General features: G+C 39.2%; 1 protein-coding gene across 10 annotated transcripts in view; it reads left to right on the forward strand.

Moving 5' to 3' along the window:
- PXK (PX domain containing serine/threonine kinase like) overlaps positions 1-16044 on the forward strand; it is a 67402-nt gene that overhangs the window by 35514 nt on the left and 15844 nt on the right. For all 10 annotated transcript variants that reach the window (XM_033132319.1, XM_033132321.1, XM_033132320.1 and 7 more), the window contains exons 5-13: positions 2209-2286; positions 2780-2853; positions 3409-3483; positions 6427-6531; positions 7102-7203; positions 8319-8480; positions 8889-9006; positions 10233-10311; positions 12976-13024. In XM_033132319.1, the coding sequence (XP_032988210.1) occupies positions 2209-2286; positions 2780-2853; positions 3409-3483; positions 6427-6531; positions 7102-7203; positions 8319-8480; positions 8889-9006; positions 10233-10311; positions 12976-13024 (842 nt within the window). The remainder of the gene's footprint in view (positions 1-2208; positions 2287-2779; positions 2854-3408; positions 3484-6426; positions 6532-7101; positions 7204-8318; positions 8481-8888; positions 9007-10232; positions 10312-12975; positions 13025-16044) is intronic.

The following is a 16044-nucleotide window of genomic DNA, read 5'->3' on the forward strand; positions in this document are numbered from 1 at the left end:
AGTGTGGGGCACCACATGTTTGGGAGACAAAACCAGAGCTAGGCTGCACACTAGGTTTAGAAGCTGGGTCTTGACTTGGTGAGGAAATGGGGCGCCAATAAAAGCTTCTAAACAGAAAAGTAGATGTTTAGGATTGAAGTATGTTGCCTGAGATTGGAAAGAGGGGATTAGTATTGGGAGCATAGCATTCATGTAACTTACTTGACAATAAATCATAGTTTAGTGGGAAGAAAATGTCCTTTCTACAGTTACAGCTATTTCCCAGTCATCAATTTATCAGTAACAAATCTAGCATGTTCCAGTTGTTCAGCTATTTCCCCATTCCTAAAACAATGTAGGGTGCGTAATAGCATACGGTAAATACGCGTTGAACAATGATTTTGTGGGGAATTATGAGTCACTGTTAGTTTTGAACCAACTGTCCTTCACAATCTCTTAGAATGACATTGTCTCTTAGAAGGATCATTATTTTTCATGATCCTTCTCAAAGTTGATAAGAATAATTTTCACTTAAAAGAATTTCATTTCAAGTTTGTTTACATTTGTTATTTTGGAAATATTAAAAACATTTTATATCAACATTAATTATAAGGGAGGTACAGAGTTCCCAGTGTTGATAATGAAATTTTTGTGCTTCTGCCGCACCCAATCCCTCCGAATGGTTTATCACATTGGGGTAATTAGAACAAATGTAAATGGAGTAAGTTTTGTATTTGCTCCACGCATCTTTTCTTCTGTGTGGATAGACTGACACTTTACATATTGAGTCAATAAACAAATAGCTAGTGGGTTTTCTTCCTCAAACCTCTTAACTCATAATGTACTGTAAAGCACATCAACATGATACTGTGTGCCAAGCTCTCAGCATGGTAATTCCAGACTAAGTCATTTTGACATATGGAGAGCATTTTTGCCCAACCCCTTATGCTTCACCAGTCTTCCTGGAATGCTAGGCAGAGGTGAACTGCCACGGTGAATTTGCAGGATTTCTTTTTGCTTTCAGGGAGCAGTAATGCTTCATTTACTCACTGCATCAAGGCAAAGTTGCAAATTATAAATGTTGCTTTTTGCAGGAAATGTAAAAGCAGAGTTATTCTGATAATTTCTTAATACAATGAACTTTAAAGAACTTCCTCTTCTCATTGTCTTCTTAAAAGGAGGAAACCTTCTCATGATAAATAAACACAAAAAGAAGGTTTTCTTTTCCCAGTAAACAGTCACACGGTCACTTCCCACAATAGGACCGTGTTGTTGCTGGACATAGATGTTTTGCTAAAACACTGGCTTTTAGTTCCAGCATATTTTTAAGGCTAATCACTTCTTTGTTGGTGAGAGCTGTAATTCCTTGAGGAATGAAGGCAGGATAAATATCACTTGGAGAAACATTAAATACTGTTCCAAGCCGACCTTAGAACATTTTGAGTTTTGTGCCTGGGTTATGGCCTGGTGCATACTCGTATATTGAATTTTGGGCTTATGCCAACTACTTTACATATTTTAGGTCTTCTATTTAAAAAAAGAAATATATATGTGTGTGTGTGTGTGTGTGTGTGTGTGTGTGTATGTGTATACATATTCACATCATTACCGTGTTACCCCGAAAATAAGACCTAGCTGGACAGTCAGCTCTAACGCATCTTTTGAAGCAAAAATTAATATAAGATCTGATATTGTATTATATTATATTATATAAGACCCGGACTTATTTTACTATAGAAAAATTAATATAAGACCGCAACTTAGATTAATTTTTGCTCCAAAAGGTGCATTAGAGCTGGTTGTCCAGCTAGGCCTTATTTTCGGGGAAAGACGGTAGTAATTAATTACTTTTTTTCTTTAATAAACTTTTTACTTTGGAATAATCTTAGATTTACAGAAAAATGACAGTGATAGTACAGAGAGTTTCCGTATACTACTCACCCAATTTCCCCTGATGTTAACATAACCATGGCATGTTTATCAAAACTAAGAAATTAACTACAGATTTTGTTCTAGATTTCAGTCTTTCCAGTAATGTCCTTTTTTTGTTCCAGGATTCAGTCTAGAATCCCACATTTGTGTTTAGTCTGTGGTTTTGTGCTTTTTTTGTAATTAATTTTTTAAAGAAGGTCATAGACTAATAAAGATTTCATTTGCAAGGATAATATCTTAAGCAGATGGTGCTTTCCTGGTATATTTGACTAATGAGTTTCTAAAATGTCTTTGCAGAGATTGCCTTACAACAGGTTTCCATGTTCTTCCGATCAGAACCGAAGTGGGAGGTGGTGGAACCACTGAAAGACATAGGTGAGAAACTGGCATACCCATTCTGTTACAAAAGATCATGGAACTGGATTCTTTGTCATGCTTTCCTATATGTAGCCCAAGAAAGCTCTTAAATGTAGGTGATTTCTTTTTCTTTCTGCCTCCTACTGCTTGAGGGCACAGTCCTTAACTTTTAACACTTAATGAATCTTGGTTAAAGCCCCATCTGAGGACTTTGATGATCGTAAGTTATACTTTCAGAATCATCATTCATTCCTCATCTATCTTTTTCACTAAATCTAAACTGAAGTGCTGTTTCCCTATTTCTGTGGATAATTTCTTTGCTGGTTTTTTTTTTTTAGTGTAGTCTTTACCATGTCATCATTACCAAATAATTGTTTTTCTTATGCTTATACGAGTATAGCTATGGATAACATTGCCAAACTTAATTTTTATTAATTACTCAGTCAATGAAACTTACATCAATTGGCATTAAAATTATATAGCTATAAACACATTTTTGCTTTTATGGCAGGTTGGAGGATAAGGAAGAAATATTTCTTGATGAAGATTAAAAATCAGCCAAAGGAACGGCTAGTGTTAAGCTGGGTAAGCTGGTTTTTTGCTTCAGTCTCATTTCAGGGGCTTCAGATGGGTTTATGAAAGCAGATACTGATAAGAGAATCACGAAATTACATTGTGCTCCTGAATGATGTTGTAAAGTCCCCCATCAAAGGAGACTCATTTTAAGTCACTTGTACTTATGCATTTGGTTATTTTGATGTGATTATATTTGATCAACTAATAAACATTTGGAAAGAAGTAGGAACAGCTTAAAATTGTTCTCTGGAACCTCTTTAGGATTGGCAGTTTTTCAGTTTGTTTTAAAGAAAGTATTTGGGCATTACTTCGTTATCTCTCACTTTGGGAATTCCAGTAATGCATTTGGTTAATGGAATTCAAAGAGATTACAATTAAGTCCTGCTATTTGTATGTTTATATTCTATCTCCAGAAAGGCCTTGAGGTATCAAGACTTAGGTTGTTTTCATCTTTGGTTTACATTCATATATTTGGACAAATGAAAAAAGGGAAAGACATAAGGAAATTTTTTTTCTTTTTTGATGACTAAGGTAACACCTTGATATTTCCTCCCATGTTTTCAGGCTGATCTTGGCCCCGACAAGTATTTGTCAGATAAAGATTTTCAGTGTCTAATCAAACTTCTGCCTTCCTGTTTGGTGAGTACAAGTCCTTCTATTATTCTTCGTGCTGATGACAAGTTCACAGTGTGGTCTTGTGGGTGACCATGGACAGAAGAGCTAGACATACTCTATAGCGGCCCGCAGGCCAACTGCGCCTGCAATCCGTTTTTAATTGGCCCGCAGCAAATTCCAAAAATATATTTAGTTTACTTAAATAAATCAGGTGAGGCAATACGTACTTCACCTCGAGTGAGTGGCCCGGCTGTTTGTGTATTTTACCGCATGTGGCCCTTGGTAAAAAACGTTGAAAAAAGTTTGGACACCCATGCTCTATAGGCTCAAAAGAACGGAGAGGGACAGTGGGTTTCAGTTCAGACTGGAATTGCTCAGGCCTAGTCCCATAGATTGGAGGCCATGTAAAATGGTACTCATGACACAGAACCCATGAAACGTGGTAATTTAAAGTAGCCTTTGTGTTTTAAGCAAATATCAGAGGAGGAACTAGCCACTTTGTTCTTGGTGAGGATGTTAATATCAGTGGAATTAAAAGAGCTGTTCTAGCCTGAGAAAACAGAATAATATGGATTTAGGTAAGCTGGTAAGAGAAAGGCAAAATAGCCCTCTTGCTATCTGAGTTACTACTGTGTTTCCCCGAAAATAAGACCTAGCTGGATATCAGCTCTAATGTATCTTTTGGAGCAAAAATTAATATAAGACCCGGTCTTATTTTACTATAATATAAGACCAGGTATAGAATAGAATAGAATATGTAATATAAAATACCGGGTCTTATATTAATTTTTGCTCCAAAAGACGCATTAGAGCTGATTGTCTGGCTAGGTCTTATTTTCGGGAAAGCTCAGTATTGTCACAGGTGGCCTCTAGGAGTACCTGGCATTATTTATGCTAATCCAAGGCCTTCGGTGGAAAAGAACCACATTAATCTATTTCAAAATAGATGCAGCAGGATGTCTTCAGGAAAAGACTGATCTGGCCAGAAAATTCAGTTAGTGTTGATGTTCTTTATCTGTGGTCTGCATGAGGATGTAGAATGAATCACTCATGGTCTAAGCACAGTTATGCTGACCTGTCCAGCTGGGTTGGCAAGTTCATTTTTGAAGATAGAGTGTCTTGTCAAGCTAGCAAAACCAAGCTTTTAATGAGGTGTGATGTATAACCAAGAAAAATGCGGTGGTCTTTGAGTTTGATTAATTGTGTGACACAAGCTGTCAGCACTCAATTCTAAATTTCTTTTAATGGATATGCTTTTTAAAAAGAAGTTAGTGCAGACAAGTGATACATATTAATTGCAGAAAAGTCAGAAAACACAGATAAGCAAAAATAAGAAAATAAAACTGACCTGTAATCCCAACCAACCAGAAATATGAACAAAAATATTCAATCGTTACTTTTCTGGAATTTTATATGATTTTTTAAAAAGTATATACATATTATTTTAAAACCTATTTTTTTTTGCTAATAGTATACCATGCACACCTTTTATTGTCAATAAGTATAGTATAACATCATTATTATTGGCGGCATAAAATTATCCTTGACTGTACCTCAGTTTACTCAACTAATCTCAATATTTGGATCACCTCTAGTTTCTTTTCTCTCTCTCTTTTTTTAAAAAGCCATAGTGAACAATGTTAGCTATGTGTTTGTATCCATTTTTAATTATTTTCTTGAGATAAACAACTTGAATTAATTAGTAAATAATTACAGGGAGATATCTTGAGACTATATAAGTATCCTGTTCTTCATCATATGCACTGGTTTTAGAATTCATTGAGATTTTCTAACTCCAGCGTTCCTCTTATGTTTATTAGTTGGCATTCTACTATAAGGAAGAGTTTCCTGTTCGCCCTTGTTTATTTATGTATATCAGTATGGACTCAAGGATTTTATTTTATTTATTAGGTGTCTTCCTGGGGTGATGAAAATGTGCTAAAGTTAGAGTGTGTGATAGTTGCACAACTCTATGAATATACTGAAAACCATTGTATACTTTAAATAGGTGAATTGTAATGCTATGTGAATTATATTTCAGTAAAGCTATTAAAATATCAACAGCAACCATTTTGATGTGATGGTCAGGAGAAACTTCATGATTAATTACTATATTTTCCTGGGCACAATTACTACATTTTCCCTCAACCCATTTAACCCCTACTCCCCAAATCTTTGCATAACTCAGCTCCCATGCGTTTAAATTTTTATGGTACTGCTTTGAGCTAATGGACCTTGTAATACCTATCTGGAGCCAGTTGGTTCATGTAACCAAAATTTCAGGTCCTATGACTATTTTCCTTTCGGTCATCAATAATTTGTCTTACTCCCCACCGCACTTGATTGACGTCAGTCCCCATCTCAGGAGGACACCGGGAGTCATCATATTACATACTTCAGGGGAAGGACAGAAAGATTCATGCTAGCTGCTTTGGAAAAGGGCCAAGATGCCAAAAGATGCTACTTTTGCTTGTTTTCTGGCTGTTGTGCTCCCTGGCTTGGCACTGTGCAGCAATATGGAATGTTAGGCAAAGCTGTGAATGAAGACGCATTTATTCTGGTCCCCACTTGGCTGTCCTAGGTTTTGGCTTTATTTTTTACCAGTTTATAGAGGCAGAATATTAAAACCACTATTCTAGAAACTCAGACCTTCCCTCTCTTCCACCACACTTCTGCCGGGAACTATGAGAACACACATACCAGAGCAGATGTCTTTGCTCGTAAAGTTTACCAGATCAGTTACCTGCTTTTGTCAGTATTGTTTATGTTCCTTCTCTCATGTAAAGAATGAGGTGCGAGTTGGGTCATCTAATAACTTGGAAGTGCCATGTGTTTAGGGAATATCCTTATATTTGTATACAACTAAACTGTGGAGATGGTACTTGACTATAGAACCAAATCCTGGATGTAAAAGGACCTAGATGCTGATGCAAATAAATGTGAATTTTTTTTGTTTTGTTTTGGCAGCACCCTTATATCTATCGGGTTACCTTTGCCACAGCTAACGAATCCTCTGCATTGCTAATTAGGATGTTTAATGAAAAAGGAACTTTGAAGGACCTGATTTACAAGGTACTTGTGGTGCAAGTTCATGGTGATAAAAAAGTTCTCAAGTCCCTTTAGAACCTGTTATGGACACTTGATCCCTAACGTTTCAGAAGGTAGGCCGTGAGGATTTTATTTGGAATTTATTTTGATTTTAGTAATAAAAACTACCCAGTTTGGTTAAAGATCATTCCTTTCCCCACCTGAGGGAGGTTGAACATTTAATGATTATGTCCATTGCATTGTAGGCTGCTCTCTTGAGGTCAGTTTTAAAGTTGTGTCTTCCATTTAACAAAGCAATACTGAACTATCTCAAAGTTGGAAAAATTTTTCTTTTAAATAATAGTGAAAAATTCTAACAGTATACGAGACTTGGGGGTCGGCTAAAACCAAGACCAGGCTCACATCTTCACTGGACTAGAGAAGGGACGAAACCCAGGTCAGCCTCTTTCTGTCAGCTGTACAGGCTATTGTATCTTAAAAACCCACATCCTGCGCTCTGGTGCCTCTAGCCTCTGTAGTCCTGCCTGTTGGGGAGCCCATGTGCAGGTGTCCTCCCTCTGCTGCTCTCTTACATGCTCTTTGTCTTTTCCAAAGTCAAAACCAAAAGACCCGTTCCTAAAGAAGTACTGCAACCCTAAGAAGATTCAAGGCCTTGAACTCCAGCAAATAAAAACATATGGGCGGCAAATATTAGAGGTAAGAGGCATTTAATTTTTGTTGAAGTTGCATTGGAATCTCACCCAGCATTCCAGGGTTCTTTGGGGAACGTTCTTGGGCAATATCCGAAGTAGCTTAAGTTGCCCGATGGCTTATAAACGAAAGGCGTTGTCGGGTTTCATCCCAAAAAGCAAATATTTAAGACTAAGACTGACTAGAACTACAAAATTCCAAAAAGCTTCGCTATTGGAATTTAGTATCTGATTTTTAAGAATGTACCGGTGTGGGTACCAACTTCTGTGTTATTTTTGGTTGATCTTTTATCTCTTTGCCAAGATTCTTGATTTTTGTTATATTACCTATTAATACATAACCATATGGCTCCCTTACAGAAGTGTAATTAGCATGAAAAGCCTTTCCCAGATCACGCTCGAGAGCAGTATTCTCCAAGCTTCTTGGACTGTGCAACCCTGTCAATGAAAACAATTTAAGCATAACCCCCCTTATATTGTATATATTTAACCATTATGTACACGTACTACTACATATATTTTATACATTATAAATTAGGAATGAGATTAAAAACAAAACAAATGGAAAGAGAAGTTGTAATATTTCCTTCCAGTCCTAAATTGATAGTCCTGGGCACCTCTATTACTGGATGAGCCACTGCTTATTAAATGGCACCTGAAAAGTTTGCTTCTTTTTATGGGAGCCTGTCACGTTTCTATTAATAAACAGCCCAATATATTCCGGGGTAGATTGGGTTAGAGATGGTTTCACCTCCACCCCTTTTCCTGAATAACTGGCCAAAAAGTTTTACTCCTACATGCAGGACGACCAAGACTTTGCCCTGAAGAGGGCGTGGCCTGTTGGGATCAGAGCTTTTTGACATAAGCCATTAAGCCCAAAGCCGCGCGGGCTGCTTCTCTGTTCTCTGGAAATGAGGGGCTTGGCATTGAGTCTCATAGCTGGAAAGCATGCAGCCTCACTCCCTTTCCAGAGAAATGGATGGACGTAGAAATTTTCTTTCAGAATCTTAGTGACCTGTTTGATTTTGTTTCAGAATATATTGATTTTAAAAAAGAAAGTTTAACCTATCTTCTCTCTGAATGAATTGGGGGGAAATGTAATCTGTACAAATTTTTTAATAGGTACTAAAGTTTCTGCACGACAAGGGATTCCCGTATGGGCATCTCCATGCCTCCAATGTGATGCTAGAGGGGGACACGTGCCGGCTGCTAGACCTGGAGAATTCCTTATTGGGTCTTCCTTCCTTCTACCGATCTTACTTCTCACAATTCAGGAAAATCAATGTAAGTTCCTGGAAGTATTGAGACAGTAGGTTCATTGTGAGGTATAAATCGCTCCATGGCCAGACGCATGATCTGCCCACGTGAGAAACGTGCACTCAGCAGTGAGAGCTACAACTGGGGTGCGCCAGGCCGTTCCTCCCACAGAGCACTGCTTGTATCTCCACGAGGCAGAGCTGAAATGGTAGGAGGGAAAAGGAGGACCATAGAGTCACTGATTGGATAACCGTGAGGGCGGGACCAGGACTTTTGGTCAGAGCAATGCCTTGTGAGCTTGGACAAAACGCTTTGGAGTTGCGTTTTCACTATCTGTCATGAGTGGGGTTGTCTGGGCCATTTTTTTCAGTGGAAGCCTGGGGTAGGGGTTCTGGGATTCACAAAGCCATACCACTGCTCTGTTTTCTTCCACAGACATTGGAAAGTGTGGATGTCCACTGCTTTGGCCACTTACTGTATGAAATGACTTACGGACGGCCTCCAGACTCGGTGCCTGTAGACTCCTTCCCTCCTGAACCGTCTATGACTGTGGGTCAGTATGCAGTTTGAGGGTGTCTTCTGGGCCCTGGGAGTCTATAGAGCTACTCGCCCCCTTTCTAGAGTCCAGAAAAGTCCCAGAGGAATTTGTCATGCTCCACACAGCCAGAAATTCTATCCAATTAAAAAGTAAACCAGATCTGAGTAATTTACTTAAGTGTGCTTCACTGAAAATTCAGATGTCTTGTCCATTTGTCAGGCTATCTGAAACGGAGGCTTTTTATAACGTGCATTAGATTTGGGGAAGCAGGAGAATGTAAAGAGAAGTATGGCCAGACTGAGTCTAATACAGAAACAGAAGCCAGGATCAGGCAATTTGAAGCCAGTCTTGAGGACTCAGGCAGGTGTCAGATCAAGGCTGGAGTGGGACCTGCAGGAACAAGAGAGCCATGGGCCAGATACCTGGGAGGTAGGAGCCCAGCAGGTCCAGAGCTGGGCGAGGCAGACAGGGATGCAGACCCTCAACAAAGTGGACCTAAGGTCTTCCCGCATTTCCTCAGGGGTTGAGAACAGGTGGGAGGCACCATTAGGAACTGATGCAGGCTCATCCAGGGACCCTTTCGTCCCCTCCACAGCCAGCTCAGAATTCAGGGCTAGAGCGCAGAGAGGGGAGGGCAGGCTAGCTCGTGGACCACTGTGCCGTCGAGGTATGCAAGTCAACCCTCCTGCAAGTGCTAGAGTGTTAAATAAGGTGGTTCAAGAGAACAGGCCCTGAGACTACTTTGTGTTGAGTTTGAACAGCTGAAACTGAACAGTGACCTGTGAGGAGGAAAATCTGGCTGCTTTTGTTTATATCATCCAAGGTGTTGTATGACGAGGTATCAACAATTGGCATTTTGCGTGCTGGTTTTGATTAAAAGCAAGCAAGCAGCAAAATGTTTTTCGAGTTCAGAATTTTACTTCTGTTTAGTGTTTACTTCTCTTTTAAGAGAGCAAAACACTTTCATGAATGATATCTTAAATCCGTCCTATAATTATCTTTGACATATATTTAGCTTTCTGTCAGCATGTGGTTCCTAAACCATTTAGTTTCAGTCGTCGGTACCATCGGTGTTGCCAGCATTCCCCTCCCCGTGTACGCCATCTGTCTGCGTGAAGAATTTTGACACTGTCCTGATCAGCCTGCAGACAGTTGTTGCAAAGCAGTGTCAAGCTTTTCATCACCAAGTGGATTTGCCAGCGTGTTCTGTGGAACTAAAATGTGTATCTGTTCATTTCAAGTGGCCGTGTTGGAGTCTACGCTGTCTTGTGAAGCCTGTAAAAATGGCATGCCCACCGTCTCCCAGCTCTTACAGATGCCGTAAGTCAATCATATGCCTTCGTTGTAATCTTCATAACTGTTGAACAGCGACTACTCACCCAGCCGCCTGGGACCGGAGTAAAGACTCAGCTGCAGTCCTTGCAGAGTCTAAGTGAACCTGTTTGCCGAAGGTCATTTGCAGCACGATGTCATGACCTTTCCTGCGACCTTTCTGCCACCTTAGTCTGATTGCTCTCCTGTCACCTCAGTCTCCTTTTCACGTGTGTCTCTCCCTGTCGACGTCAGCATTGTGTATGTATACGTGGGGCAGCCCCCCTGAGGACATCCCGAAGGAGGCCCGCTCGAGCAGCTGTCCTGTGTGACACTGTTTCCGGGCACCAGTTGGGCCACAGCTGTGGCCAGTTCACAAGGTGCTGGCCTTGGAGGGTCCACCCTCCAGGAGGGAGGCAATGTATTTCTGGCCTCCTGTACTTGTTTATTCATTTACTCACTGGGTAACATTTATTAAACATCTAACATGTACCAGGCAGTGTGCTAGAAGCTGAGAGCTCAGAAGACATTCTGTCATCACCAGGGTTATGAATAGGTGATGAAGTGGTGGAAATTTCCTTTAGTACATTTTCTGTCCTTTTATGGAGAAGCAGCAAGGTGGTTCTTCAGAAGGGTGTGTCTGAAGTTAGAAAGGCCTGGGGGTGGACCCAGCTTCACCACTTCTGCCTGGGTGACTGGGCAAGTTTCCTCACCTCTGGAAGCTGAGTTTCCTCATCGGAAAATGGGGATAGTAATAGGCCTCAGAGAGTTGCTGGGAGGATCTGATGAGATGATTCCTCGTACAGTGCCTGGTACTTAATAAGTGCTTATTAAATGTTAGTTATGATTAATATTGATTCAGCTTATATTTTGTGAGCATCACGTGCCATGCAGTGTACCCAGTGCTTGGTCTGTACCAGCTTGCTGTAAACAGATGCACTGAGGAAACAGTAATATGGGGAAACAGGCAGGGGACAGCTTGAAGTGCATAAGCAGCTGGAGTCCAAAGGAGGTAGCCATAACTTCAGGTTTCTTATAGAGGGTCTATTGTAGCTCATGTGCCATCCTGGGCCCTGGGGAGGCTGTGATGAACAGAGCAGCCCAAGCCCCTGCCCCGTGGATGTGATGTTCTAATGTGTAACTGACACCGGTGCATTCTTTTCCGAACTAGCCACCGTCGATAACAATGCGAACATGAGAAAATCAATCCAGTTAGGGAAACAAATTAATTTTCACACAAACTTTTAGAACTGAATGCATTTGTAGTTAGGGAACGTTGATTTACTTGGGTTTATATTTACTCCCCCTACTCCAAAGCTCTTACGTTTTTCTCCCAGTAGTCCAGTCCTAAAATAGATCCAAATATTCTTTCTTCATTTAAGTCTTTCTACCTCGTAGGCTTCAGCCTTGAGAAGAGCACCTGGAGAAGCGTGTACTGTGTTCAGTTAAAATGTGTTGTCGGGAAGTAAATGGACCCGTGGCCTTGAAGGAGACAATTATGTCTCCACCTCCAGAGCTGCCCAGGGAACTCTGTGGGGAGAGGTTAACCCTGTCACTTCTTGTGATGTAGTTCCTGATTTTTTTAAATGGGGACAGTTTAAGGAAAGACTCACTTAGACCCTTTTGGGCACTGCCCAAACAACCATTTAAACACTCTGATCTATTTTAGCCAAAACAGTTCAGGATTCTTCATGCTATTGTTTTTTGTTTTTTTTTAATTGGACAATATTGGGGAACAGTGTGTTCTTCCAGGACCCATCAGCGCCAAGTCAAGTCGTTGTTTTCAGTCTAGTTGTGGAGGGTGCTGCTCAGCTCCAACTCAAGTCATACATAGTTTTCAGTCTAGTTGTGGAGGGCGCAATTCACTGGCCCATGTGGGAATCGAACCTGCAACCTGGGTGTTATGAGCACTGCGCTCTGATCAACTGAGTCAACTGGCCACCCTGGTTTTTTTTTTTTTTTTTAAGGAGGGCACAGCTCAAAGTGGCCCATGCAGGGATTGAACCGGCAACCTTGGTGTTAGTAGTGACGTGTTCTGAGCTAATCAGCTGCCCCTGATGCTATTGTTTTTAATTACATAGTTTGGAAGAGAGAATCGATGTATCTAAAAGCTGCTATTTCTTTTTAAGAGAACATGAGAAACACGACTTTTCTTAGAAGAAAAGTTTCTCATTAGATTCCAGTGAGAACAATTCCTTTCTACTTACTTGTACATTTTAATTTTATTGACCTCTAGAACAAATTTTATTCTTCTCTGGGGCAAAAAAAACCAGGAAAACCAGTTATTCTATTTATAAATATCTACTACATATATTATTTGCAGTATAAGTAAATGATAATATAATATAATAAATAATAGTTTGTAAAAATGATTATTTTTAAAGTATGAATTAATTTACTACGTAGCATGAGAGGACTTTTGCCCTGCAGTAGGGAAATAACCTCCAGTACACAGCTGACCCAGTAACTGGAGTCGGGGTTTTCCCCAACATCATACTGGGTTGGTGGCTTGTAAACAGTTTTGAGTGTGTTGATAAACATGAAATGATGGATTGGGCCAGGCCTGGTGGATATGGTGGGGACTTCATGGGCTAAAGATGTCTCATTCTGCTTTGATTCTGTTCTGAGAGTGCACCTGTTTTAAGAATGATTTATTTTTTCTTTTCTTTACAGATTATTCAGTGATGTTTTACTAACCACTTCTGAAAAGCCACAGTTTAAGGTAAAGCAAGTCATATCATTTTTTGGTTTGTGACGTAAGTTGACTTTGAAAGTTAGCACTTTTCTAGTTAAAAAAACAAGGTCCAGGATTTGTAATAAGGAAAATTTGAAAAAGATCTAAATGTCCTACAATTAGGGAGTAGTGTAATAATTCATAGTACATCTAGTTGATAAAATATTTTCATCTAATAAAAGCAAAATTTATAAAAACATTGCAGTAGCATGGAAAATGATTATTGGACCAAGGAGCAAACAAGCAGGATGTGAAATACAACAGGGTATAAAAAAACACCTGTATCTAGAAGAAAGGCTGGAAGGAAGAACCCTGGGAAGCAGCGGTGTTGTGTGCTGTCATGGAAAGAGCTGGGGCTTTGGCACCCTAAAACTCTAGTTTGATGCCTTACTCTGCTTTTTCAGTACCAGCCATTTAACTAAGGCAGGGTTTCTTAGCCACAGCATTTGACATTTGTTGTGGGGGCTCTTCTGTGCATTGTAGGATGATAAGCAGCATTCTTGGCCTGTACCACTGATGTGAGTAGTGCATCATGACAATCAAAAATGCCTCCAGACATTGCCGAATGTCCCCTAAGGGGAGGGGGCACAATCACCCCCATTTGAGAGCCACCAATCTATGGCAGGTGCCTAATCTTTGGGTCTGCATTTACTCAGAGTGTGGGGTTGGTAATACCTGTTTATTGTCATTGGACAACTGAGATAATCTACGTGAATGCCTGGTTTAGGGCCTGGCCCTCCTCCGTACTCACTGTTAGTGTTGTTTTGAGCAGGAGAATGAAGGTAGTTCTCTTTCTCCTCTTTACAGTCCCAAAGAATATGTAATATTCTTACGATAAAATTATATTTAGGAAAAACAAAAACAGGGTGGGGTCAGAAGATTCCGTGTTTCCCCAAAAATAAGACCTAGCCAGACCATCAGCTCTAATGTGTCTTTTGGAGCAAAAATTAGTATAAGACCCGGTCTTATATATGACCGGGTCTTATATTAAAATAAGACCGGGTATCATATCATATATCATATCATATATCATGTCATATATCATATATCATATCATATATCATATCATGTATCATGTCATATCCAGTCTTATTTTAAAATAAGACTGGGTTTTATATTTTTGCTCCAAAAGACGCATTAGAGATGATGGTCTGGCTAGGTCTTATTTTCGGGGAAACATAGTTGTATAGGTGACAGAGATGTTTTCCTTTGCCCTTTTTTGCCAGTTAAAGGGGTTCTGACAGTAATAGCTTCTTTGGATCTGAAGTAGGAAAGAAAAACATTTAAATTCATCTCTTCTGTACTGAAACTCCTTAGGAAATGTATTCAGCCTTGTCAATAAATATACTCTCTACCAACCCTGATAGTCCAGCCCAAGGATTATTATCAGACCTTGCTCTTCCCATAAGCCAAGAGTCTATGCAGCAGAGACAATATGATTTTAAAAGCCAACATTAATTTCTTGTACATGAATTTTCTTTCTGGAAAGATACACAAGAAACTGGTGACATTGGTTGCCTCCATTTGGAACTAGATGGGAGACTTTATTGTGTACCCTTTTATACCTTTTGAATTTTGAAACTATATGACTGTATTACCTACTCAAAGCTTTTATTAAGTTTATGTTTTTTAAAAAATAATACAGACAAAAAGTTCAACATGATCTGTATATCTGTTTTCCAGGCCTGAGCTCCTTTCCTCCTGGTTTAAACAACTGATAAATTAAGGAATGACAGGCTCAAAAGCACACCAGGCTATTATGAGTATCTTTCAGCAAGGAAAAGCTTAATCTTGTGAAATTCAGAAGTATATCTTTCACAGAGAAAATCCTTCTGAAGTTATAAAATGTTATAATTATTTGAATTTGTGTGCGTGTTCCAATAAGCTTTATATATATGTTAAGTATATTCACATTGTTGTGTAACAGAGCTCTAGAACTTTTTCATCTTGCAAACTGAATCTGTAGTCTCATCGAACAGCAACTCCCCATTTCCCCACTCTCTACTTCCATGATTTTGACTACTCTAGATATCTCATTTAAGTAGAATCGTATAGTATTTGTCCTTTTGTAATTGAGTAAAAACTCAGTGTAATGTCCTCAAGTTTTATCCATGTTATAGCGTGTGACAGGCTGAATAATATTCCATTGTGTGTATATACCACATTTTGTTTATCCACTTATCTGTTGATGGACATTTGGCTTTTTCCACCTCTTGGCTATTGTGAATATGCTGCAATGAACATGGGGCGTGCTTAGATCCTGCTTTTAATACTTTTGGATATATACCCAGAAGTAGGATTCCTGCATCATATGGTAATTCTATTTTTAGATTTTTTGAGGAACTTCCATAATATTTTCATTAGCAGCTGCATCATTTTATATTCCCACCATTAGTGTACCAGGGTTCCAATTTTTCCATATAATTGTCAACACTTGTTATTTTCTGGTTTTTCAATGATGACCATTCTAATGTGTATGAGGTGATAGCTCATTGTGGTTTTGTTTTGATTTGCGTTTTTCTAATGATTAGAGATGTTTGGTCATCTTTTCGTATATTTTTTGGCCATTTGGAGAAATGTCTTCTTTGGAGAAATGTCTATTCAGGTCCTTTGCCCATTTTTTCCCCTTTGATTTTCTGTCCTTTGTTTTATTTTGTTTTCAACTTTATTGTGGTATAATCGATTTTTTGTGACAAGTCCATTTTTTAATTCAATTAATGTGTTTTTGTTGAGTTGTAGGAGTTCTTTATATATTCCAGATATTAATCCGTTGTTAGATATAAGATTTCCAGTTATTTTCTCCCATTCCATAGGTTGCCTTTTCACTCTGTTGATTGTTTCCTTTGATGTGCAGAAGTTTTAAGTTTGATGTGGTCCCATTTGTCTATTTTAGCTTTTGTTGCCTATGCTTTTATGTCCCATCCAAGAAATCATTGCCAAATCCAGTATCATGAACCTTTTCCCTTATGCTTTCTTCTAGTTTTACAGGTTTAGGTCTTCAATCCAGT

This window comes from Rhinolophus ferrumequinum, chromosome 17 (genome assembly GCF_004115265.2).
Source record: "Rhinolophus ferrumequinum isolate MPI-CBG mRhiFer1 chromosome 17, mRhiFer1_v1.p, whole genome shotgun sequence".
Lineage (NCBI taxonomy): Eukaryota > Metazoa > Chordata > Mammalia > Chiroptera > Rhinolophidae > Rhinolophus > Rhinolophus ferrumequinum.